This window comes from Ctenopharyngodon idella, chromosome 6, assembly GCF_019924925.1.
Source record: "Ctenopharyngodon idella isolate HZGC_01 chromosome 6, HZGC01, whole genome shotgun sequence".
Lineage (NCBI taxonomy): Eukaryota > Metazoa > Chordata > Actinopteri > Cypriniformes > Xenocyprididae > Ctenopharyngodon > Ctenopharyngodon idella.
The window spans coordinates 10,208,675-10,235,418 of record NC_067225.1 but is presented as its reverse complement, the minus strand read 5'-3'; the positions used below and the strand labels follow the sequence as shown (position 1 = coordinate 10,235,418).

Sequence of the window (26,744 nt, the reverse complement as noted above, 5' to 3'; positions counted from 1 at the left end):
AAAGTTCCCTTTCATGGGAACTGTCGACGCTACGTCATATGACGTTATGGGAACCTTCTGCGTGATTGCGTCGTGAAGCACTCTTGTATCTAACCAATGATGAGACGAGACGTCAGAGGCGGGTGACGTCACGGACCAGGAAACTATAAAGCATACCCAGAACAAAGAACGCTAGCTTCTGTTGTCTTCAGCAAGCGCTCTGTGTTATCGTGTGTCTTATTTGGTGTTGTTTGTCTTATTACATAAACAAGTCACAATCTCTTCGTCTGAGGACAAGAGTATCTCACACCAATCCATATATTTATATATAAAAAAGACACGTATTATGGCGAAAAAACTCACTCTCAGGACACTGTGTTCCTGTGTTCCCCGCGGATCGGGTCCCGCTTCTGCTGAGGCAGAGCGGAGGCTCCATTCGTGAGGTTCACAATTGGATCTGACAGAGGGGTTAGAGACGGGCGCCGCCCTTTCTCTGCCCTTACCTGCCAGGTTCAGTGCCGTCTCCCAGGTGGAAGCACGCTCTGCGGTTTCTTCCCCCGGATTGAGGCACCGGTATTTCACATGTCCAGCTCTGAGGAGGTGGATATTGTGATATCGATCTGAGGACTCGCCACCTCACACACATATCGTGTTTCAAAAATCACACGTTTATAGCAATAGTGAACAGCAGCTTGAATCGCGTTTCCCCCTGTGCTACATTATAAAGCGAGTGGGGATACACGCGGTTTATGTGTTGTTTGCTGGGAGTGGAGCATGCACGTCAGCTCACAACTGACAGTGAGCAGTGTTCGTTCATCAAAATGTCCCGAAGAGCATGCACTAGCGGGAGTGTTTAGCTCCACTCCTGTTGGCTTTATTCTCGAGGGAATAAAAGTCTAACGCAAGGCTCGGATCTCGCGCTTGCCGAGGCAGCGCGTGGATTGAGTTTTCATTAAAGATTATATAGCTCGGATCTCGCGTTGCCGAGGCAGCGCGTAGATTAAGTCTGCAAGAGAGAATATACGGCTCGGGTCTCGCGTTTGCCGAGGCTGCGCATAGATCACGTGTCCGTAATTTTATATATATATATATATATATTTATATTTGGAGGGAACTGAGTAGACGGGAGTTTCCCTTTCTCTCTTTCCCTAAAATACCTTGCGAATTATTACGAGCTATAATTCTTTTTTGTATTCTAAATATATTCAGCCTGTTCAAAAAAAAAAAATCTGGCTGCATTTAATTTGAGAATTAAATGAAATATTGAATACATTGAAATACATTAAATTCTGAGGAATTTAAAAGAAAGTGTCGCCACCCGTGCTCCCCCGCAGAAAGCTTGGGGACAGGGACAGGCGACACAGCTGAAGTCTTTGTGGGGTAACACAGATCTGCGGACTGTAATTATCACCAAGAAGGCTTCGAAGAGGTCCTGATGCCAGTGGCGAGGGACATTGGAGGGCAGCCCCCTCCAGAGAGGGTCGGGTATTAAAATACTTGGTACCCATCCCTCTTTGGCGCCCTCAGGGGGCCGTTCTGCTAACCCTGCCACCCAGTGTGCTTCAGGGCGCAGCGGTCTCCACTGACCCTCCGAGGAGGGCCGGTCATCACTTGATTCGGCTGTTCCTTGCCGGTTCGCCGTTTCAGGGCGCCGAGTTAAGTGCTCAAAAAACACCAGAGGCCAGTCTCGAGAGACTGGTTCCCTTAGTAAATTTTCTGGCAGAATGGAAACTTCTCCCAAATATTTCAAAATGGGTGCTGCTCACAATAGAAAAGGGTTACAAATTTGGGTCTCGCCCGCCCCAGTTTATTGGGGTCCTTCCCACAGTGGTGGCCCCCGAGCAGTCTCTGGTAATGGAACAGGAGATTATGACGCTCTTGCAAAAAGGAGCTATAGAAGGGGTTCTCCTCCCAGCAAGCTGTCAGGGTTTTACAACCAGTGCTTCATTGTTCCAAAGAAGGATGGAGGGTTATCCCACAGATCAGGTCCGAGGACTGGTTTGTTGCAATAGACCTGAAAGATGCTTACTTTCATGTATCCATCCATCCTCAACACAGGAAGTTCCTCAGGTTTGCTTTCGGGGGCAAAGCTTACCTGTACAGGGTTCTTCCCTTCGGCCTTATCACCCCGCACATTTACGAAGTGCGTGGATGCAGCTCTGGCTCCACTGAGACTCCAGGGCATCCGCGTACTCAACTATATCGACGACTGGTTGATTATAGCTCAAAACAGAACATCTGGCAGTTCAACATCGAGATGTTGTTCTGTCACACATGAAGAGGCTTGTGCTGAGGCTCAATGCCAAGAAAAGTGTGCTGGTTCCGGCTCAAATTACCGACTACTTAGGGGTAGTTTGGGATTCCACCACGATGCAGGCACATCTGTCTCCTGCTCGTGTGAGTTCCATTCTTAATGCCGTGAATGGGGTGAAACTAGGCCAGTCACTCGCTGTTAAACAGTTTCAAAGACTGTTGGGTCTCATGGCAGCTGCGTCCAACGGGATACCTTTTGGCCTGCTGCACATGAGACCCTTGCAGTGGTGGCTCAGGACCAAGGGGTTTTCTCCGAGGGGAAATCCTTTTTGCATGATCAAAGTCACGCGGCGATGCCTTCGTGCTCTGGTCGTGTGGAAAAAGCCTTGGTTCCTGTCCCAAGTACCTGTGTTGGTGGTTCCTTGTCGTTGCGTAATGCTTACGACGGATGCTTCCCTCACGGGCTGGGGGGCGATCATGAGTGGTCGCTCAGCTCAGGGTCTCTGGGAGGACCATCAGAGTTCCTGGCACATAAATCGGCTGGAAATGATGGCGGTATTTCTTGCAGTAAAATACTTCCTCCCAGACCTGAGGGCCCATCACATGTTGGTCCGCACGGACAACATGTCGGTGGTCTCATATCAACCATCAGGGGGGTCTGCGGTCTCGCCAACTATGCAATTGGCCCGTTGGATCCTCCTGTGGGCCCATGGGAAGCTCCTCTCACTGAGAGCAGCTTACATCCCAGGGCATCAAACGTGGGAGCATACGCCCTGTCGAGGCAGGGGCCGAGGCCCGGGGAATGGAGACTCCACCCTGAGGTGGTGGAGCTCACTTTGGAAAACTTTGGTCGAGCGGAAGTCGACCTATTTGCTTCAGGGGAATCAACCCAGTGTCCACTGTGGTTCTCCCTATCTCATCCAGCACCACTGGGTCTGGATGCCATGGTATAGACGTGGCCGAGGCTGCGTCTGTATGCATTTCCCCGTTCGCTCTGCTCCCGGGAGTTCTGGAGAAAGTATGCCAGGAAGGGGTCAGTCTAATATTGATAGCCCCGTACTGGCCAACCAAAATATGGTTCTCAGACCTAGTGTCACTTCTAGATGGCTCCCTGATGGAGCTTCCTCTCAGGCAGGACCTCCTGTCTCAAGCGGGCGGCATGATAATTCATTCACGCCCAGAACTACGGAGACTGTGGGCCTGGCCTCTGAGGGGGCCAGGCTCATAGATGCTGGTCTCCCAACTGAGGTTGTGGAGACCATACTCCACTCCAGAGCTCCCTCCAAGAGGAAGTTGTATGCGTATAAATAAAAACTGTTCTCTACTTGGTGTAGACAAAGCAATGTGGACCCTGTCCTCTCTTCTATTAGCCTTGTGCTTCAATTTCTCCAAGACAAGTTCTCGGATGTTTTTATCCCCTTCAACCTTGAAGGTTTATGTTGCGACCATTTCGGCCATGCTCCTCTGGGGGATTCCTCGGTAGGTCGAGACCCCCCTTTTTTATACGCTTCCTCCATGGTACTCTGAGGCTGAGGCCTTCAGTACGTACAAAGACTCCGGCCTAGGACTTGGCCGTGGTATTAGAAGGGTTGGCTGAGGCTCCCTTCAAACCACTAGAGGAAGCTTCAAAGAAACTCCTCACCCTTGTATTCCTATAAATGGAATTTATTTTCTACTTGGTGTAGACGAAATAATACGGACCCTGTCCACTCTTCTATAAGCTTCGTGCTAAGATTCCTCCAAGAAAAATTCTCGGAGGGCCTATCTCCTTCAACCTTAAAGGTCTATGTTGCGGCTATCTCGGCCTATCATGCTCCTCTTGAGGGGGATTCCTCGGTAGGACGAGACCCCCTCGTCACACGCTTCCTCCGTGGTACACTGAGGTTGAGGCCTCCAGTGCGCACAAAGGTTCCGGCCTGGGACTTGGCCATGGTATTGCAAGGGTTAGCCGAGGCTCCCTTCGAACCATTAGAGGAGGTTCCAGAAAAGTTCCTCACTCTAAAAACTATCTTCTTACTTGCTATCACTTTCCTGAAAAGGATAGGAGACTTACAAGCACTTTCAGTTGCTCCATCTTACCTGGAATTTGCCCCAGGAATGGTGAAGGCATTCCTTCATGCTAGACCTGGCTATGTGCCGAAGGTCCCCACCAATGTCCCAGGTCCTATTGTGCTCCAGGCCTTCTATCCTCCTCCCTTCGAGACTTCGGATCAGGAGAAACTCAATCTGCTCTGCCCAGTGAGGGCTTTAGATGCATATGTCCACAGAGCTGCCCTGTGGCATAAAAAAGATCAATTGTTTGTGTGTTACGGGTCTCCTAAGAAAGGAGGCCCAGCATCTAAGCAGAGAATGAGCAAGTGGGTGGTCGAGGCTATCTCACTTGCTTATGAGGCGGCCGGACAGCCATCTCCATTAGCTGTCCGTGTCCACTCTACTAGGGGTATGGCGGCCTCAAAGGCCTTAATGTCAGGAATATCCATTAATGACACATGTGATTCAGCTGGATGGTCATCCCAGCACACATTTATTAGGTTTTATAACCTGGAAATAGGCTCCACTCCGGGGTCGTCAGTTCTGTCTACAAGATAACAGACAGGTACTTGGTTCTACGGCGTAGTTGGGACAGTGTTCCCATAACGTCATATGACGTAGCGTCGACAGTTCCCATGAAAGGGAACGTCTCGGGTTACTTGTGTAACCCTGGTTCCCTGAATAGGGAACGAGACGCTACGTCGCGTTGCCGTATCCCTGGCATACCTGTGAGCGTCTTGCTTCAGCCATAATCCAGAAGCTAGCGTTCTTTGTTCTGGGTATGCTTTATAGTTTCCTGGTCCGTGACGTCACCCGCCTCTGACGTCTCGTCTCATCATTGGTTAGATACAAGAGTGCTTCACGACGCAATCACGCAGAAGGTTCCCATAACGTCATATGACGTAGCGTCTCGTTCCCTATTCAGGGAACCAGGGTTACACAAGTAACCCGAGACGTTTTCATTGGTCATGTCAATCACAGTGCTGATTGCCTACATAAAGCCGCGGTCACACTAGACTTGTGCATTCAAAAAAATTTTTTTGGATCCCTTAAAGGGATAGTTCACCCAAAAATGAAAATGATCCCATAATTTACTCACCCTCGAGCCATCCTAGGTGTATATGACTATCAAGTCAAACACAATCGGAGTTATATTAAAAAATATATTCTGGCTCTTCCAAGCTTTATAATGGGAGTGAATGGTAACTGAGATTTTGAAGCCCAAAAAAGCACATCCTTCCATCATAAAAATAATCCATACGACTCCAGGGGGTTAATAAAGGCCTTCTGAAGTGAAGTGATGTGTTTTTGTAAAATATCCATATTTACAACTTTATAAACTAGAATCACTAGCTTCCGTATGCAAGTCGATTCCGGCGGAAGATTGAACGTTGACCTGATGCATGACGTATTGACAAACGCGGAAGCACAGAGGATAGAGCAAAACAAAACACTAGTCACAAATTAGAAGTCTAAAAACGAGAATTTTTAAAGAGAAATGTCAGAGGAGCTTGAGTTTGTTGCACAGCCCTATCTGTTTGAACCGCGAGAGGCGTCTACTCTCACCTAAACTTACGCTACTCCTACATCCTACGTCATACGCCGGAACTCAACTCCTTTCGTGAACGCGAGGACGGACGTTATCAGAAGCTAGTGATTGTAGTCTATAAAGTTATAGATACGGATATTTTTCTTACAAAAATGCATTGCTTTACTTCAGAAGGCCTTTATTAACCCCCTGGAGCCTTATGGATTATTTTTATGATGGATGGATGTGCTTTTTTGGGCTTCAAAATCATGAGCACCATTATAAAGCTTGGAAGAGCCAGAATGTTTTGTAATATAACTCTGATTGTGTTTGACTGAAAGAAGAAAGTCATATAAACCCAGGATGGCTTGAGGGTGAGTAAATCATGGGATAATTTTCATTTTTGGGTGAGCTAACCTTTTAATACTGAAACTCATACTAACCCCTAAACGTAACCTCAGTATAGCGTTAGTAGCACATCCTGATAAATTGCTTTTTTAAATTACTGTTTGTTGTGATTGGATTGGATGATATTTCTGAATCCATGATGTTTGAACTTTTCTTTACAGTTGACAATGTGACTGAGTTGACCAATGAAATCGGCTGTGGTATGGGGTTTGCGTTTAACTCGTTTAGGAAAACATATAACTAGCGTACATGTAAAAAACGAAGTATACTTTGGGCTATAGTGACGGAGCTGGGAAAGAGAATGTGAATAGAATTATAGTGTATTTTTTTATTGTGTCTGCAGCTGAGGGAAGAGAGGATAAAGTATGTTCACAACAATACTGGACAGTTCAGAAAGGGCAAATGTGTAAAGCTATTTCCGCAATGTATTTTGCGTTATTCCAGACTTCTAAATCCACCCATGTTAGAAAATGCATTCCAGTATTCCACCCACACTTCCTTTTCCCGTTAGCTGTGGCCGTCTGGGGCAACCTAACTATATTGTCCATGTAAAAATCTGTGCCTTTAAATGTGTTCTTTCACAGTGGAATGCTTCTCAACTATGCAACAAATGAACACAAAAACACTTTTTTTGTTTTGTTTTGCACATAAACCTGATATTTAAGAATATTTATAACGTCAAAATGATGTTTTGGTGGTTTGTTTGTTTGTTTTCCTTTCCATATTTACTTTATCGAAGAGATGTTTGTGAGCAGAGCACCAGGTGTTGTTCTCTGTGGAACTGACATGCTATAATGAGATTATAGAGTTAGTGCATCACACTGCAGATGTTTACTGTGTGTGTCGTGCTGCTGCTAACAGAAATGGTTACAGATGAAGAGCTTAAGAGGCTCTAATTCTATTTGTAGAAAGTGTGTCAATGTAGGTAAGGGTAAATTGTTATTATTATTATTATTATTATTATTATTATTATTGTGTATTCACAACTCATTTGCTCTCAATTTGTCAAAATCATTAGTGTATCCATGTAAAATTCTGTTAAAACATTTTTTTATTCACCAAATACTTCCACAGTAATTTGCAGAATTGCATGATTCCATATAACATCTCTACCCTTGAATGCCCCCCATTATGGAGCCACCAGACTTGAGTCGGTGTTACAAAGTTCATACAAAGTGAAACATGACGGGTGTTGGTGTTTTAGTATTAAGCCCACTAGATGGCAGTAAAAGCAGTTTTTTCCCTCCTTGAAATGCTGTCCTCATGTACAAGGTTAATCTGTGGAAATATATTATGCATATTCAATCAAAAGGCTCTGGTTTATGACCAGTCTTCAATGCATTATTCAAGACATAAAACTAAAATATAAATAAACAAAAGACAAACCCATGGTGGTTTTAACGGTTCAACAGTTTTGTTTCAGCTGTAGTGAGTATTATTGTGTTCTAGTCCTTTTCACACATTTTTAGACCAGATGGAAATGATGGACATTCAGCAAAATGTTACTACAATTTTAAATATATCTATTTGTATTTGAATGTGCTTGTATTTGAATACAAAATAAAATCTCTATCACCTTTACCTTTTTATTTTCATACAAAGGATATTATTTAATAGTGTTTACATGTATTGATTTAGATGATTTCAGAAAACAGCGTGCTCTAGTGTGGTGTTTTCAATGTTTCAAACCTAGAGATCGTTTTATTATAAGGACTATAGCACAATGAAAAAGTTACATAAGACTGAAAAAGAACATAACACCTACTCACAGAGAAACGAGTGGTATATTTTAGCTGTTCTCCTACTGAGAAGTCTCATTATGTTATTAAGAAATGTGGAAAAAGTGAAATGGCACAAGCACTGTACATTACCATAAGAGGAACCACGCAGAAACCGACGTTTTTCTGCACTTGGCAACAGCTGCATGTTTGCTTCAACTTTCTGTTTTCCTTATAACTTTCAGTAAAATTGTTCGGTCAAATAGGTAATTTATATGTGAATGCAACAGTCTTTCTTCTTTTAGGTCCATGATAGGTCCATCCAGAAGGGGAAAAACCCCCACAAATCAACAAAAGCACATGTGGTTTCTTCACTGACTTTGAAAAATGTGAGCGCTGATACAGTGTGACTGACTGGTTTGAGCTGATTTCACATGATGAGGTCCCAGATTAGGCTTTGGCTGTAGCTTTTATAAGTGGAAAAAAAATGAAATGTATATTTCAGTGTACAGGATCCATTCAGGATCCCAATTTCAAGTTCAGTGATATGAAAAAAAAGAAATAGAGAGAAGAAGAAGCATCCCTCAACAAGCAAAGTCCTGCTGTACGACCGGTTGTGCATTGTGATGATTTGGTAATATTGAGGTGGGATGTGCACTGTGCGGTTGAGCCACGTCATTAGCTGTCTGTTGACGAACAAATCACATGATGCAGATCTTTAGTTATGTGTAGAAGGCATTTAAAAAAAATCTCTGTTTTTGTGACTCACCTTGACTTTGACTTCTTCAAATCTGACTGTAGCTATAGTTCCTGCAGCCAGCTGAGCTCGCAGGTTCTGTTCTCGCAGGTTCTTTGTTCTCTGGATCTGCTCCTGGATTAAGTTCTGCTGGTTCTGTTGTTTCTGACTCTTCTTTGGTTTCAGGAGTTTCTTGATTTTATATTTGACCACCTATAGAGATAAAGATTAAAAGCAGACTGAAAGGACAAGAGATGTTTGTGTGTTTGTGAATGTCAGGGGATTGTCCTTTCACAATGAAGTGAAGATACCTCATAGACATAGTCAAGTATTTCCAGGATAGTAAGAATACTGGCCCCAATGAAGAGCCCCATCTGTCCACCAATGTCTCCTGGAATTGAAAAACAAACAATGACATAAAATAATGAGTTATATATATATATATATATATATCTCTCTCTCGCTAGGACCCATTTCTCCCTTTTTTTGCTAACCCTTTATGGTAACACTTTAGTACAGGGAACACATATAAACTATTAACTATGACTTTTCCCCCAGTAAACTCCTAATTTACTGCTTATTAATAGTCAGTAAGGTAGTTGTTAAGTTTAGGTATTGGGTAGGATTAAGAATCTAGAATAAGGTCATACAGAATAAGGCATTAATATGTGCTTAATAAGTACTAATAAATAGCCAATATCCTATTAATATGCATGCTAATAAGCAACTAGTTAAAAGACCCTTAAAATAAAGTGGGTAAAGTGTTGTTCTAATGCCGTATTCATTTTAGGGTGAACTATCCATTTATCTGAATTATTATCTACAACTTATCAAACATTTGAAGGATTACCCTAGTGAAAAAAGTATACTAAAATGTATTTGAAATACATTTATTTTGTGCTAAGTATACTACAAATACATTTACATATTTTTGTGCTTAATAAAAATTCCCTGCTTTTGGTATGTAAACTGGTATACTTAAAGTCTGCTAAATTGGAACAACTAATTTTGTACTTAATGCACTTTAATTGTGCAGAAATAGTGCTGAGATCAACTAAAGAAATACTGAAGTATATTTGATTGTGTTAAAGTTGAACTATTGCAAGTATACTTTAGGTACACTTTAAATATCTTGCATTTAAAGACTGATATTATACAAAGATCATACAATCCTTATTAATAGTGATATTAAAACACTTTTAGGTATAATATTAAGAAATGTGCATTGTGCAAAAAGGAAATACTCAAAGTCAAGTCATCATCAGTAAGTCTTAAGTGATATGTCAATAAATATGGTAATGGATTTGAAGTACTTAGTATGAAATAAATGTATTTTAAATAGATTTTGGTATAGTTTTTATAGGGTAAATATTTGAAGGATAAATAAGCAGAAATAAGCCAATAATTACTGCGTAACTGAATGTACAGTAAATGCTTTTTAGGGTTACACTTCATTTATAGTCCACTTTAGACATTTTACTAACTATAAGTAACTTTGCCACTACATGTCAACTAATTAGAGTATTAGTAGACTGTCAGGTTAGGTTAAGGTTTGGGTTAGTTTACATGTTGCAAAGCAACTTACAGTCAGAATGTCTGTTGGGGAGCATCAAAATAAAGTGTTAGATATTAAACAGACAGTATATTAATACTCTTATGACTGCTAGTTGACATGTTGCAAAGTTACTTATAGTCAGCAGAATGTCTAAAGTGCAATATCGAAATAAAATGTCAACCCTTTTAGCCATTATTTACAGCTTAAATGTTTTTGTGATTTACATAATGTTATATTTATGTGATTTACCATCTATTAAGTAAACTGAACAATATGTATCATTGTTTAATTAGTGTTAGTTTTACAGGTTGAGTAATAAATTGCTAAAATTGTTATAAAGACAATTCCCTGCTGAAAACCCCCTGTACTAAAGTAAAAAGTATATCCATATTAATTATTGATTTGTAAGGCACTTATTGAGTAATGTTCGAGTTTATTCACCAGAATAAGCCAGTAATTCGGTAAAGTTACCAGTAATACAGTACTACTAAAGACGATTTCTGGTGTGTTCATGCTTATACTGCATAAATAATGGCTAATATACCTGTACTATACAGTAGTATACCAGAATGTTAGCCTACAGAACATTCCCTATTAGCTGGGAATAGACTGCTGTTGTGCTCACTATGTGAAGAGTTTTGAAAAAGTGACCTAAGTGTTGAGAAATGGGTCCTTGCGATTGTAAAAGGAAAAAGAAAATCTATTCATTTGTAATACTCAAAGGGAAAATTTAAACAAACTGAAAATTCTGTCATCATTTACTCATTCTTATGTTCTTCCAAACCTGTATGACTTTCTTTCTTAACTATTAAGCTATTAGAACACTCAGGTTGTTGGGGTCTCCAGACAATAAAAATGTGATTTTGTAACAAAATAATGTTTTTTATAAACAAATGTAATTTTACTTATTTTATTAATGTTTTTACTCTACATTTGTGTAGTTTTGGGGGGATTTATGGCATGTTTTAAATTTATATATATATATAAAAATAACGATTTATGTAAAATTCACTTTAAAAAAGATCCACATTTCTAACTTTCATTCATGGAGACAACATGGATAATTTGCCATGGTTTAGTGTTAAGATATTTGCCATCTGTTGGAAAATTATGGGCCCTATTTTAACGATCTAAGCACATGGTCTAAAGCGCACGACGCAGGTGCACTTAGGGCGTGTTCGAATCCACTTTTGCTAGTTTAACGACAGGAAAAATGGTCGGCGCACCTGGTGCATGGTCTAAAAGGGTTGTGGGTGTGTTTTGGGCGTAACGTGCAATAAACCAATCAGAATCTCATCTCCCATTCCCTTTAAAAGCCAGTTGCGCTTGTGCCATGGCGGATTCGCTATTTACATGGTGGAATTTGCAAACGGAAAGACTGAACGCTTCTCTAGCGAGGAAATGGATCTGCTTGTGCATGAGATTAAAGCGAGCAGACCATCTACAGGACAATCTGGATTCCACCAAAGCATTTTTATCTTTATGCACACAATAATAATATTTTAGAATGTAATCATTTTCTTTTTAATATTTGGCATGTTTGTGTGCTGCTGCGTCCCTGTGTGTGTATCAAGCAGAGTGTACACCCGCCTTTAGGCGCATATTATTAATGCTCTCTTTAAATAACAAAAAAAATTACCTTAGACCAGGTTTCAGTTGGTCAATGGCGCAGTTGTTTTCAGTTGCCTCAAAATAGCAACACGCCAACAATGCACCTGAACACACCTCGTTTTCAGACCAGCACGCCCATGGGTGCACAAATTTGCTATTTAAACAACGTGGCGTGGGACGTGAAAATGATAACTGCGTCAGGCTGAAACTAGCAAAAAACTGCGCCTGGTGTACGATGGGCCCATAGTTTTAAAAGTAAAAAATGATCACTTTAACCAGTAGATGGCTGCAGAGCTCCAATATTTGCTATTGCTATAAGCTATCTGACTAATTGAAAGGCATCTTTTCATAAGTTTTTCCAGTTGGATTCATATCTACATATTATAAAAAGACCCCAAATAGCTTAAAAGGATGTCAACAACACTGTCAACAACCCTATAGACTTCCATTATTTGATCAAAAACATGAGACATTAGTGTGAAAAATATATATCTTTTTTTTGTTCTGCAGAAGAAAGTAAGTCAAACAGGTTTGAAATGACAATTTTTGGGTGAATTATCCCTTTTAATACACTTTTAAAAAGCCAGTAGTAGATGGTTGTAGTGTGTAGGGATTGCAAACCTACCTAGCAGACCAGCAATGTCGTATGCTCTCTTCTGTTCTATTGTCTCATAGTTAAGGGCCTCAAAGAAAATATCCAAGATGAGAAAGTTGTCTCTGCACAATGAAAAGTTTAATAAAAATGTTTAATTCCCTGCAGGAAAGCAGTATGGAAATGAGCTCATTATTATTTGTATTATGGAAAGAAAAGGATTAGCAACAAAAATGGTTAAAAAAATAATTAGTGGAATGTCATTTTAGAGCAGTCTATTAAATAGTTTTTTTTTTTTTTCTATTATTGAGTCAGTGAATGGAGGACCACAATTACATTTTTCATCCCATTATATAACTGACAGAAACAAGCCTGCAGTTTTGGACAATAGGAATCCTGCTATAGTTATTAGAACAGGCTGATCGTATTTGTGAGAGAAGCATGTTTTACAAATAAATAAATTTTTCAAAAATGCTGAGCAGGTATCCTTGTAAGAAATGCTGGGTATGTTTCCTCTTTGGGTATAATGTTGAAATATGTTCAGCAGCAGAATAAAACCCCCCAGATACCCCTGAGATTCTGTATATGTGTGGCCATTTATCCATTAGACTTACCTAATGTATTCCTCTGATTTCTGGTATTTGCGAGAAAGGTAGCGAGCGGAGCCCCTGCTGGGGATTTTAACCATAGAGAGCTCTTTTCCATACCGAGTCAAATTACAGGGTGTCTCACAGGGACATGAGTCACCTGTGCTCTTCTGGAGTAAAGCTGAAGAAGTGTACAGGAAATGATGAAATATATTTGGTGAGGACAAGTACTGCAATGAACGGTGCAGATATCATCAATAATCAAGCTCTCTGTGTTGTTCAAGAGTTTTAAATGCATTTTTTTTAAACCCTTAATTAAGTCAAATCAATGGAGTCGTCAATGATCACTCTTTAAGAAAATGTCATTGAGCATGATTCCAAAAATCACACCAATGACTTGGAAACACAAGACAAGTGCATTTACAAGACTTTTAAAAAAAATCATGTTATTTCAAAATGTAAGCATCCATGTATTCCACTCAGAGTAATCTATTTATTATGTAAGTTGTGATGTTAAGTAAAACATTAAAAACCCCATAGTATTCCAAAATGTCAGCGGGAAACGTGTACAGAATATTTTCCTCTCATGTTTTCAGTACGACTATACCACTTCTCCATCGGCTGCACTAGATGAGATCACATTTTTATAATTTCTTGGTCAAGAAAGAGTCGGATTGTACGATATTTTTTCTCATCCTTTATAGCGAAACACTTGCTCTGGTTGCATGCACTTAAATCTGCAGTAAGGATGCTTTCCTGATACACATGCACACTTCAATAAGTTCAAAGAATGCAAGTTAAGCTGTGTTTCCACTGAAATTACCCGGAACAATTTGTCCCAGGAACATTTTTCACCCAGACCTGTTGCTGTCTGCATTTCCATCATGGTCTAAAGTACTGTGAAGATTGTGCAAATTAGTCTGGTGACGTAGGACTGCGTGCAACATAAGCCCTGTTTCCACCGCAGGAACTTTCCCCAGGAACTAGGGACTTTAGGATGGTACTCGGTGTGTTTCGACCACAGGAACCAGGGTCTAAATGAAGTTCTGGGTAAAAACTCTTCCCTCAGAAAGTCCCTGCTTACAAAGTCGTACTTTTTCAAAGTTCAGGAACTTTCGGGGGTGGGACTTGGGCGCTGAACATGCTGATTGGTTGAGTTCACGCAGCATTTTATTTCATCCACCATTTTTTAAAAGTCTGTTGCAGTGCGTGCAGTAAGAGTTGTTTGCTATTCGAATCAACGATGGAGTTTAAAAATAAAGCTGATGGACCGACGACAAGGTTCAGGTTTTATTAAGTTTATACGCAGAGGACGATATCCAGCGGGAACTGTAAAGTCGCGCGCAGTCCTACATCACCGGACTAAAATTGACGGTACTTTAAACCGCTATGGAAACACAGACAGCAACAGGTCTGTGGGGAAAAACAGTTCCTGGGACAAATTGTTCCGGGTAATTTCGGTGGAAACGAGGCTATATAAAAATGTAATAAAGCCTGAACCTCGTCGTCAGTCCATCAGTCATATATTTTAAACTCCATTGTTGATTCGAATAGTAAACAACTCTTACTGCACACACCTCAATTTTTAAAAATGGCGGTTGAAATAAAATACTGCGTAGAGTCAGCCAATCAGAATCCTGCATTTACTCAAACAATCAGCATGTTCAGTGCCCAAGTCCCACCCCCTGAAAGTTCCTTTGAAACTTTGAAAAAGTACTACTTCGTGAGCAGGGACTTTCTGAGGGGGACATTTTTACCCAGAACTTCATTTAGATCCTGGTTCCTGCGGTCGAAACACACCGAGTACCACCCCAATGTGGTAGAAACGTGGCTTTAGGGTGTTTTCATGACAGGTGAAATAGAGGTAATGGGCAAAAAATCTAGCCGTGTCGATCAGTTTATTCTTAAGCTGTTTTTGACCTTGGGGTCATGTAAACCGTTTTCCTTTATCGGCATTGTCGATTTATTTAGCATAATCGGTGACAGAAAGTGCATGTAAATGCACTCATTATTCACTCAGTCTCATATCACTTCAAACCTCTAATGCAATAAGATATTTTGAATAGATATTTTTTGTTTGTTTGTTTTTTTATTCATACAATAAAAATCAGTGGGGTCCAGTGTTGTTTTTGGACCCCAATGTCTTTCATAGTTTGGAAAAAACAGTTCTTCAAAATATCTTCTGCAGACGAAAGAAAATTTTACAGGTTTTTAAGATCATGAGATTTAGTAAAGGATTACAGAATTTTTTTTTTTTTTTTTGGATGAACTATTCCTTTAAACTTTAAAAAAATTAATTGAATTGATCAGTCAGCATCAGTATTTATATGTGTCTGTGATGACCTTACCTAACGCCTTGTCAACACACTTGATTTTACTCGGTGTGCAGATATCAGCATCACCTGTAGAGAGAGAGTTGAACCAACTATGAAAGCTTGTTTCAGCCATGGAATAAAAAAAATAAAGTAAAAAAGGTAATTGCGACTTTTTATTTCACAATGTCACGGTTTGGAAGTTTAGTTTGTTTCTTTTCAGTCACATGTTTCCTTTGTTCTAGTTTTCTGTCACTCATTTGTTACTAAGGTTACTCATTTGATTAGTCATTTTGTTCAGCTGTTGTCTAATTTGTTCCCTTTGTTTGGTTTGTCTAAATAAGTTTCCTTGGTTCACTTGCATTTTGTCTTGTCATGTCATGTTATAGTTTTTGTTAGTTTGCCTACCTTGTTTGGGTTTCCGTGTGGATATTTTTAAAGATCATCATCTTCCTCTTTTTTTGTTTTACTACAACCAAGCGTGACACACAATTGTGATGTTTATAACTTACAATTCCGACTTTATTTCTCACAACTGCAAGTTTATCTAAACCCGGAACTGCAAGAAAATAAGTCAGAATTGTGAGACATCGCCTAAACTTGCAACTGAGAAAAAAGCGAGAATTGCGAATATAAAAGGTAATTGCGACTTTTTATCTCACAATTCTGACGTTTCTTAAAATTGAGAGTTTGCGGTCTCACAATTCAGACATTATATCTTGCAATTCCGAGTTTATATCCCACAATTCTGAGAAAAAGTAAGAATTACGGTAGAGGTAATTGTGACTTTTTATCTCACGATTCTGACTTTCCTCGCAATTGTATGAGTTTTATGAGATTATAACTCATAATTTTGACTTTTTCTCAGAATTACAAGTTTATATCTCGCAATTCTAAATTTTATTACAATTACAAGTTTATATCTCACAACTCTGACTTTGTAATTCTCACTTTTTTCTCCAAATTGTGAGATATAAATTGACAATTCTGAGAAAAAAAAAGTCAAAACTGCGAGATAAAAAGTCGCAATGATTTTTTTTTTTTTTTATTCCGTGGAAGAAACAAGCTTCCATAACCAACACATCAGTAAGAGGGCTTGTTTATCATTTACAGAAGTCTGCTTTATAAGGGTTTTGAATGCTCATTTCCAAGAACGCCACTGTCTCGACAGTGAAACCAGGAATGTTGGGATGCAGCTGCCAATCTGCCAGCAGCATTAAGAACAATTTTACGGATAAGCTGTGTGGTGGCGTGATGAGTACCAACACGGCACATTTGTTCTTACTGATACAGACGGTTTTTATGACAACTCTCCCACTCACATCCAACACGCACCTGGCATATGCACCATCCTGCAGTTGCACTCTCTCTGCACCTGTGTGCTCTCACAGTGCAGTCTGCAGGCGCTGACGCTGTAGGTGTCGTATCCTGGGATCACAGGCTCGGATGAAGCCCGACAGTTTCCCCACGGCTGTGGCAGGTACGTTAGCTAGAAAAACAGCAGACATTTCGAGAAAAAGTCTGTGTCTCTGCTTCTTTTTCTGCTTGAGTGCACCCTATAGCTGTGAAATACTTAGCACATGCAGTCTCAATTAGAAAATATCCAAGTCAGCCTTGAAATCTTTTGACTTTTTGTAAATTAGCTGCTAATTTAAAATGTCTGAAATTCAAGAGTTTAGAACAGCCTGGTATTGAATTTAGACCTATTATATGATTTTTTTTTTTTTTTGCCAAGCAACAGGAGTGTGGTTTTTACCCCAGTTAAACCTACCCTCTGTTCCTGACAGGAAACAAATGTCTGGAATCCTGGAGAGACCCCAAAGCCCAGCTGGTGGATGTAAGGGGGTTCGTTCTGACTATGAATCTGAACCCGAATACCCGCCTCCAGCGTCGTCTCATCTGAAGATAGACAGATTGTATTGGTAAAAAAATCTGACAGACACTGTATTTGTTTGTACTTTATGCAAATCCGCTCTGTGTCCAGGGGCCCTATTTTAAGGATCTAAGCACATGGTCTGAAGCGCATGGCGCAGGTGCACTTAGGGCGTGTCCGAATCCACTTTTGTTTAACGATGGGAAAAATGGTCGGCGCGTCAGGTGCATGGTCCAAAAGGGTTGTCCCTATTCTAATGGGTGTAATGGGTGTGTTTTGGGCGTAACGTGCAATAAACCAACCAGAGTCTCATCTCCCATTCCCTTTAAAAGCCAGTTGTGCTCGCGTCATGGCGGATTCGCTATTTACATGGTGGAATTTTCATGCGGAAAAACTGAACTCTTCTCTAGCAAGGAAACGAATCTGCTCTCGTGCAAGATTAAAGTGCGCGGACAGACCATCTACAGGACAAGCCAGATTCCTCCAAAGCATTTTTATCTTTATGCACACAATAATAATCTTTTACATTGTAATCCTTTTATTTTTAATATTTGGCATGTTTGGCATGTAATACCCGCCTATAGGCGCATATTACTAACGCGCCCTTTAAATAACAAAACAAAATATTGCGCCATTGACTTTAGACCAGGTTTTTGTTGGTCAATGGTGCAGTTATTTTAGTTAAAAATAGCAAAATAGCAACACGCCAACAATGCACCTGGACACACCTTGTTTTCAGACCAGCATGCCCATGGGCGAACAGATGGGCGCCAGTGCATTTGCTTTTTAAACAACATAGCACAGGACGTGAAAATGATAACTGTGTCGGGCTGAAACTGGCAAATAACACTTGCGTCGCGCCTGGCGCTGCATTGCGCCAGGTGTATGATAGGGCCCTAGGTCCCATTCACCCTGGTGGGGTTTATTTTGCAATAATGACCTGCTAATTGGACATTAGCCTGCTAATTGGACACCAAATAATAGTACTTATTTTACTTCTAAATTTTACCTACCATTACCTACCGTAATATATGGAAGCTTTTTTCCACCACGGAATAAAACAATTTAAAAGATAACTGCGACCTTTTAATCTCATATTTCTGCGTTTACAACTGTAAACTTGCAATTGCGAGAAAAAAAAATCGCAATTAAATTTTTTTTATTTAGTGGCGGAAACAAGCTTCCATACTAGGCTAATAAGAAAAGTTTCTTGAGTATCAAATCATAATATTAGAATAATTTGATTAGAATGATGCTGAAAATTCAGTGTTGTCATCACAGGAATAAATTAAATTTTTTAAATTGTAATAATATTTCACAATATTACTGTATTTACTGTATATTTAATCAAATAAATGCAGCCTTGAGCATAAGAGACTTCTTTTAAAAAACATAAAAAATCGTACACACCCCAAACTGTATGAAGAATAATACATCATATAAAACAATTGCCTTTGCAGCAATATTACAGTAACATAAACACTGAAGTTATTCAAGGTTATTTTCACTACAGTCTATAACTGAGGTGCAAAATGGCAGCAGCTGCGTTCATCACTCACTGGTTTCTCTCCAGATGGGCAGATACTCGTCCTGCTGGATATCCAGCATCAGCTCCAGGCCGTTTCCAGTGCCGCCTTGTCTCACCCGCTTGGGTGACGTCTTGTTTCCATTAAACGTGTAACATTTCCCATACCGTGTATAAACCTGTAGACCACAAAACACAAACATGTATTAGACACGTTTGCACTACTGAAAACATTTCAACACCTGCAGTCCTCGGTCTAGCCCTTTTTACACACACCAAGATCTTCATTCGAAGGTGCTACCAAAGACCACTTCTTTCCTCTCAGATTTCCTAACCATACCAACACCTTATGATGTATCCATTATCGAAGCAGCTGCATCAACTGTTGCATTTTTCTCTTATTTTGACTCTCTGTCCTGCTTTCACCAAGTAGGCCTGGTCCACACCTCCGTCACATCGAAGGCTATGTCTACATTAATCCTGATACATTTGAAAACACCATTTTCATTTCAAAGCGCTCTCCAGCCACATTAGCTTTTTCAAGTGTTTTCCAAAAGTTTCTCATCCACACTGAAATGTTGAAAAATACTAAAATAAACTGTGCATGTGTACAAAGTAATAAAAGCTCACTGAGATGAGACTAGCTATTCTTAACACCTTAACACCAAGGCTTGACATTAACTTTTTGCTCACCAGCCACTGTTGCTGATGGTTTACTGAAGTTACTGGCCACAATTTTGACATCAATACCAAGTGGAAAAACTGCCATATAGATATTTTTAATAATATGTCATAATTTGACACTGCTGTCACTTTAAGACCTTACACACGAATCCATTATAATGTTACACATGCTTTTTCTTTCTCAACTGTTTACGTTCACTTAAAACATGAATACTTGAATACTCATCAAGACTGGCATTTTGACATTGTTTTGTGTGTATTTGACTGTTTAAGTGCAATAAGCAGCGAAAAATAACTCAATTTAGTACTGAGAGGCGGCTTTATGTGCACACACTTCGGGTGTGAGCACAAAATCTGTGGGAATGAGAAAAAGCAGTAACAGCAACAATATTCATCTGGAGCAAATGAAACAAATGAGTGAGGGAAGGCGGGTTTGTGTGTCAAGTTGCTGTCGGAGAGATGAGAGAGAGAGAGAGAGAAAGAGAGAAAGAGAAGCTGGTATTGTGTATCTATTCTGCGAAAAATGAGTATTGGAAGCATTTCAGGTATTTCAGTATCGATATGCACAAAAAACTCAATATTAGGGATGCACCAATATGAAAATTTTGGCCGATACCGATAACCCGACAATTCTTTATATTTGAAAGCCGATAACCAATATATTGGCCGTGATATATTGAAGTGATTTCAATCATATTTCAAGCATTTCAAAACCATTATGGTGGATCTAAAGTGTCTCAGCTGAAGGAAATAATCCATTATTTATCGGCTTTAATATATCGGCCAAAATGTCTTATCAGGTCGATAACGATAACATTAAAAATGAATATATATCGGCCGATACCAATATGTTGGCCGATATATCGTGCATCCCTAAACACTACATTGCACTTAGTTTATTATTTCAGAAGCCTGTTTAAAAGACTACAACTGGAAAATGTATATATTATAGCCTATATAAAATTCAACCCGCCGAAGTGGCTACTGTGTTACACGCCACTGCTGAAATACACCCACATTTGGCGGGTTGGCGTGTGTTAATGTCAAGCCCTGTTTAACACTTATTGGAAAGTCAAGTTTGCACTCAATAGTTATTCTACTTAATTTCCTACATGTTTTGCTGCAGGACAGAGTCAATTTTGTCATCTTTGAAGAAATGTAATATGAAGATTTTACAAAGTAACTTCAGCAACACTGTGAAAGTGAATAACAAATAGCAGGCACACACCACTATAAATCTGTCAGTACAGTATGTGTCACATGACTACACGTGTCACCTCTGTTTCCACAGTCCACACTACAATGCGAAAACTCCAGATTACTTTGCTTCATACTCCGAACTTGCAGAAGAGCTATGAAGCAAAGCTCGACGCTGCTGCCCCAAGGAAACTCTTCTGCTCTTTTTACTCCCTACTTTACAACCCTCCACCTACGCCTTCCTCTCTCTCTCTTGATGATAAAAATAATATTGTGAACTTCCAAGTACTCCCACATCACACCACCGCTACACTCCCTTCACTGGCTCCCCATAACTGCTAAATCAAGTTCAAAACACTTTTGTAAAAGGCAGCACACAACCTAGAATAAAGGTCAAGCTACTCCGTTCATCCAATCCATGCAGATCTGCAACTCAACTTTTATCTTCTATTTTATTATTTTGTTTTTCTTTGTATTTGTATAGGAAGCACTTCTTTTCCAGCAGGTAGCTTTCCAAATTTTATGCATGCCATTTGTTGATAACAATGTTCTAGTGTGCGATGTTAAAGCAATTTTGTAAGTTGCCCTTGATAACAGCATCTGCTAAATGCCTTGAATGTAAATGTAAGAGAACACTTTTCCTTCTTCAAAAGACCAATTTAGTCTCTTGAAATAGCTTGTACGTTGTACAAAATTGTCACTCAAACACAGATTTTCAGATAAACACAAACACGTAAGACATCAATTATGTTATATCTACCCTAAAGCAGCAATTTTGCCAATGTCATGCTGGTTATGGTTTATTCATTCATTTATTTATTTCAGTGCATTAAACCTCTCCCCAAGTGAAAATAAAATACTCATGTGAATCAGAAGCCTTCATCCTGCTAACAGACATGGAGGTGTAAAAGCCTAATATGACCAGAGAATGCTCACAGAACAGATGTTGTGGATAGAGGAGACACTATTATGTAAATGTACACAAACATCATGTAGAGAACATGACCTAACAAGACCAGACACAGTACACATGACATGCAATATTTTTTGTCTTGTGAAATGTGAACCCCTTAGATGGATTTTTTATTATTATAATTATTTTAATATGTTCCTTGGGGTTCACTTATAATGTCAATTAAGTTTTTAGCACAAAAAAATAAATATATATATATATATATGTGATTGAATGGAAATGATCCGTTTTTAAGGTGCGGCTCCTTTAAGGCTTATCAGTAAACAGCCACTGTTATGATTGGCTAACATTGGCTAACATACAAACGGTATCAACACCCACTCGCTACTGCACGTGAGTAAGTGTTTTGAAAACCTTGTCCATATAAAATTGTCATTTACAGACAAATCATTATGAAATCATTTAGTTTGTGATGCAGCTGCTGTCAATACAGTTGGCTGCTTCATCTTTCAACAAAAGTTTCTTTGTGAACTCTCCATTACACTGTGCCTCGATTATAAAACCAAATGCTCCGAAAAAACATAATCTTCTGACGCAATCCAGGATGACATTAAAATAAACCATCTACTTGTTTCTGACGCTGGGATCCTTCTGAAGTCTGTACAGAGATGCAAACAAGCTGTTTAAACTGGACACTCTTCCATTTGTCCTGTTCAACTTTTAAAAAACGCGTCTTTTAGACTTTTCGCTTTTTTGTTCCACTGAATTGCGTCTCGCATTGTCAACAGCTAAAATGCATTCTGTGTGAACCGGCCCTCAGTGATTATAATGCTTTTGACGCAATGCTCACATTCATCCAATATCAGGCAAATGTCAACCATTAAATTGGGGGTCTAATGCTGTTTTGGAACATGTTTCGGAAAGTTTTTTTCGAGTATAATAAATAAAGCCCTGTATTACGTAATAAAGTGATACGCACATCAATGTGCTTCGTTTGGGTTACGAAAGTCGTTGGCAGCGCTGCACAGGTCTTGCTCAAGAAAGATTTGTCACTTTGTTTTTAGACAACGAAATCAACAATGTCACCAAAGAAGTGTGTTTTTGGTTGTGAGGGAAAGATAGCCTTGCTTCCCAAAGAACCCAGTGTTCAGTGGAGCTGAGAGATTTGTGCTCACGCATTACATTGATGTGCTCTCGACATTTGTCATTAAAATAACCATAGAAACCGCCTTAAATATCAAAATAAGGTCATGTCTGAAAGTTGCAATCACTTTTTTATTGGTTAAAATGAATGGAGAATATCTTGTGTTTTTCCGGGGCTGCTCGAGCCCTCAGGATCGGCACTTATAGTTTTATAAACAAGGCCCAGTTTGATGCTGGATTTACAAATCATTGAAAGATGGAGCGGTCACGGCGATAAAATGTCCCAAAGTCGGAACCACGAGCAAAACTGCTTTAAATGTCTGTTTTGTTGGCAATCGGCACGCAAGTGCATATAATGTAAACAACACAAGCATACAGTGAATCAAAAGTTATTCAGGGATAATGCAATAGTGTATTGTGTGTGTTTAAATACATTTGTTTAGCTGATCATCGATAGCTTGCAGACGATCGTTATGCAAAAGCTGCGCGTGCTCGTCACTCTTTAGCTCCGCTCACACGGCACGCCTCCAGGAGCTCGGCTGTTTTCGGAAAGACTCGGTACAGCGTATATATCATTTATAAATCTGATAAAACTAAAGACTCTTCAGAGATATGAAGGATGCACTACTACTCTATAGGTACTCGAGATTAACATGAGATTGGCAGAAACTGCGTGTTATGTCCCCTTTAAGTGACTGAATGCCAGTGGGCGGGGCCTATGGTGCGATGGTGTATAACTATTCGTTGATGTCTTGCTCTGGAGGCAGTCATATGCAAATGTATTTGCACTTGTGACATCACAGATCCCTCAAAATTAAAGTGAGCCATTTTTGGAGGTTGATTAAATAAATGCTGTTTATAATGAGGAGGATGTTTTAATCTGTGAAACTAGATTTAATGGTACAACGACCTTAAATGTAAAAAACAAAAAAAACAAAACTTGATTTCTCATGTTATGACCCATTTAAGACCTTTTAGCATAATAAAGACTTTTGTTGTTATACCATTTAAGATACAAAGACTTTTTATGACCTTAAATTTATGACAGATGACATTTTAAGACTTATTAAGGACCCACGGGGACCATTGGAAATTATAAAAAAAAAAATATTTTTTTTCTCTAACCACTGCCTTTGACGAGTTATCAGCCACATGACAAATGTTACCAGGAACTTAGTGCCCAGGAGCCAAGATGGCAGAATCCGGGTCACACACCTCTGAGGGACCCTGCGATTGCTGGGCAACTGCCATTAAGATGAATGGGAATGTTATGTAAAGCTTTCCTCAGGCATTATAGACTTCCTTGGTCAGCTATATGAAAAGTACAAAAAAGTATTTATACTTCTGCTCTCTGTAGCTGATAGTCTCTTGTGTGTGACTCGTGTTTGTTTGTCAGTGACCTGTGTGTGTAACATATGTTTGTGTGTGACCTGCATGTGTCTAGGCAGATAATTATGGCCATCTGTGGTAATCCAGAGTGAGACAGCAGGGATTAAAGCCCAGTTCCTGCAGGAATATTGACCCAGCTAAAAACAAAGATGTTCTCTAAGAATGTTTTGCTAATGTTCCCAGTATGGGAAACAAGTAGTAACATTATAAAAAACATTAGGCGAACTTCCAAATAAACTTTTCAGGTTAAAACTGTCCATGAATGATAAATGTTTTTGTTGAATGTTTTGAGAACATTATTAAACACAGTGTTTGTTCATAACTTTAAGAGAACATTAGCTAAAGTTCTGAGAATTTTCACTGGGAACCTATAATCATGTACCCTTGAATCACACTTATCTTTGACAGACAAAGATATATATAATATGCTTATTCTGCTGTCCGACGTCTATAGTTGAGTATGTGATATGTATTTACAGTTATATATTTTATCAGTTTTATCTGTCCATCAGTTTTGATATCTACCTGTCATCTGCCATTTCCCTGAAACATGTTTCAGTCAAACTGCAGCTGATTTTCATTATACAGTTCTTCTTCTGGGTTATTTAAAGGACAGGAAAGAGAAGCTTAACCTAAGGTTTATTCTAAAGGTCAGGAAAAGAGCCTCTGTAAAAAAAAAAAAAAAAAAAACTCATATAAATGTTATCCTCTCTGTCTGTTATTAAACAAAATGTTACTCTAGTAGCCTATTAAATAAAATATTAACCTCACGAAAACAAACAAATGTGGTATTATAATAAAAACGTTCACACTGACTTTAGACGCGTGATGTATACAGATTGAATCATGTGTAGCTGCAGGAGTGTGGGTATGAAAAACAACATTGCTGATGTTTCATGTAAGTTACGCACAGATGAATACGAGATGCATATTTCATGAGTGATCTGCTTACTGGATAGAGGTAACATGTGAATGTATTCCAGTGAGAAAAAGTTCAAGTTCAAAGAAAAGAGAGAGAAATAAAACTAGAGAGAGAAGATTAAGAAAGAGAGCATGACAGAGCATGTGTATGTTCTTACATTAATTCTTTCTGACTGCAGACTTGCATGTAGTCTTTAATTGTGCCTGTGGCAACGCATGTTGCCTTTTTTATGTATGTCCTTTTTTATTTTTTAATATTTAGGTCTAAATTTGAGATTTATGTATTTGATTTCACTTTTTTAACTTTAGTTAGTGCGTAATGTTGCTGTTTGAGCAGAAACAACATCTGCAAAGTTATGATGCTCAAAGTTCAATTATTTTTTTTTTCATACCTCAGAGGACTACTAAGAACTAATATACAGTATACAGGTTCATAATTAATACAAATAATGCATAATTCATTTTAAAGTGAAGATCATGGTAACCCACTATGGTAATGACTCACGTAATTCAGAAAGAATTACTAGTTATTTTAGTTAAGTGAAAAACATAACTCCCTAGTAATGAATGAAGCCACTGTAAGCTTTTGAGGTTTTTTGTAAGGTTTTGAATAGTAATGACTCAAGTGTTACTACAACATTTTAAAGGAATTACAAATTATTTGGAGCAGTTTTCTAAAGTGTTACCCAACTGGCTAAATGTAATTTCTAAAAACAGGCGAAAGTGAACACAGGAGACATATGGATTCACAGAGCACTAACACTGCCAGTAGGTCTGCCTCAGGCATTCTCTTGCATTTGTGATTTCTCGTTTTTAATTAACTTTATGTTTAATTGGCATCACATTTAGGCTCTTTATTACAAGCTGTTGTTTACATCTTTTGATCCAGTGCAGTTCATCAACTACATTTTTGGAGAGTGATTTGTTTTACACTCATTTCTAAAATATGCTGATGAATTATACTTCTTATAAAAGCTTGATAGACAGAGTTATTAAAATTTTCAAATCCAAACCATTTAAGAAATTGTGGTCACATTAATTCACTTTTAGTATTTTCTTTTCTTGGGACATGAGTAATCTAAAAATGAACATTCTCAACAATCATTTACTCACCCTCATGATGTTCACAAACCATAAGACTTTTGTTCATCTTCGAAACACAAATGAAAATATTTTTAATGAACCCTGAGTGATTTCTGTCCCTCCGTTAAAAGTTCATACATTTGATGCATAAAATATCATAAAAAAAAATCCATATGAAAAATAATGTTTGTTCAAGCAAGTATGGTTGAGCTTCCGTTTGCCAAGCACAATATATGTGCATTGCTCAGTGTTTATATGTGAATAAAAGCCTAAATTAAATGTTCATCATATAATGTGATTGTGTCTCTTCAGAAGACTTGAATTAAACAGCTTGATTCATGTGGATTGCTTTTACAATGTCTTTATAAACTTTTTGAAGCGTCAAATTTTTAGTGGAATGGACTTTCAAAGACGGGACAGAAATCTAAAAGAAATATTACCTTCCTTTATTCATGTAATGAAATTAACGAAAAGAAAGAAAACTTGAAATGTCGATTTCATAAAGCATTGGTCCACGCATCCTCCTAAAACAGACAAACACACACACACACAGGGATGTACACATATCCACAGCCATGAGGTCTTGCCTCAGGTTTTCTGCTCCAGTGATCTGAACAACTGTAATGAAATGGTAGTTCCGTTCCATGTTCTCTGAAACCCTCAACAGACAGAGATACGTTCACCAACTGCTTGACTGCCCATAAAT

At 39.1% G+C, this 26,744-nt stretch overlaps 1 protein-coding gene across 1 annotated transcript in view; it reads right to left on the bottom strand.

The window, feature by feature from the left end:
* Positions 1 to 7,232: 7,232 nt before the first annotated feature.
* asic4b (acid-sensing (proton-gated) ion channel family member 4b) overlaps positions 7,233 to 26,744 on the bottom strand; it is a 40,927-nt gene continuing 21,415 nt past the window's right edge. Inside the window, exons 2-10 of the mRNA XM_051897485.1 lie at positions 18,743 to 18,887; positions 17,082 to 17,209; positions 16,646 to 16,799; positions 15,347 to 15,400; positions 13,026 to 13,179; positions 12,445 to 12,536; positions 8,965 to 9,044; positions 8,687 to 8,866; positions 7,233 to 8,603 (exon numbers count right to left, since the gene is read on the bottom strand). Coding sequence (XP_051753445.1) covers positions 8,502 to 8,603; positions 8,687 to 8,866; positions 8,965 to 9,044; positions 12,445 to 12,536; positions 13,026 to 13,179; positions 15,347 to 15,400; positions 16,646 to 16,799; positions 17,082 to 17,209; positions 18,743 to 18,887 — 1,089 coding nt within the window. The 3' untranslated portion in view covers positions 7,233 to 8,501. The remainder of the gene's footprint in view (positions 8,604 to 8,686; positions 8,867 to 8,964; positions 9,045 to 12,444; positions 12,537 to 13,025; positions 13,180 to 15,346; positions 15,401 to 16,645; positions 16,800 to 17,081; positions 17,210 to 18,742; positions 18,888 to 26,744) is intronic.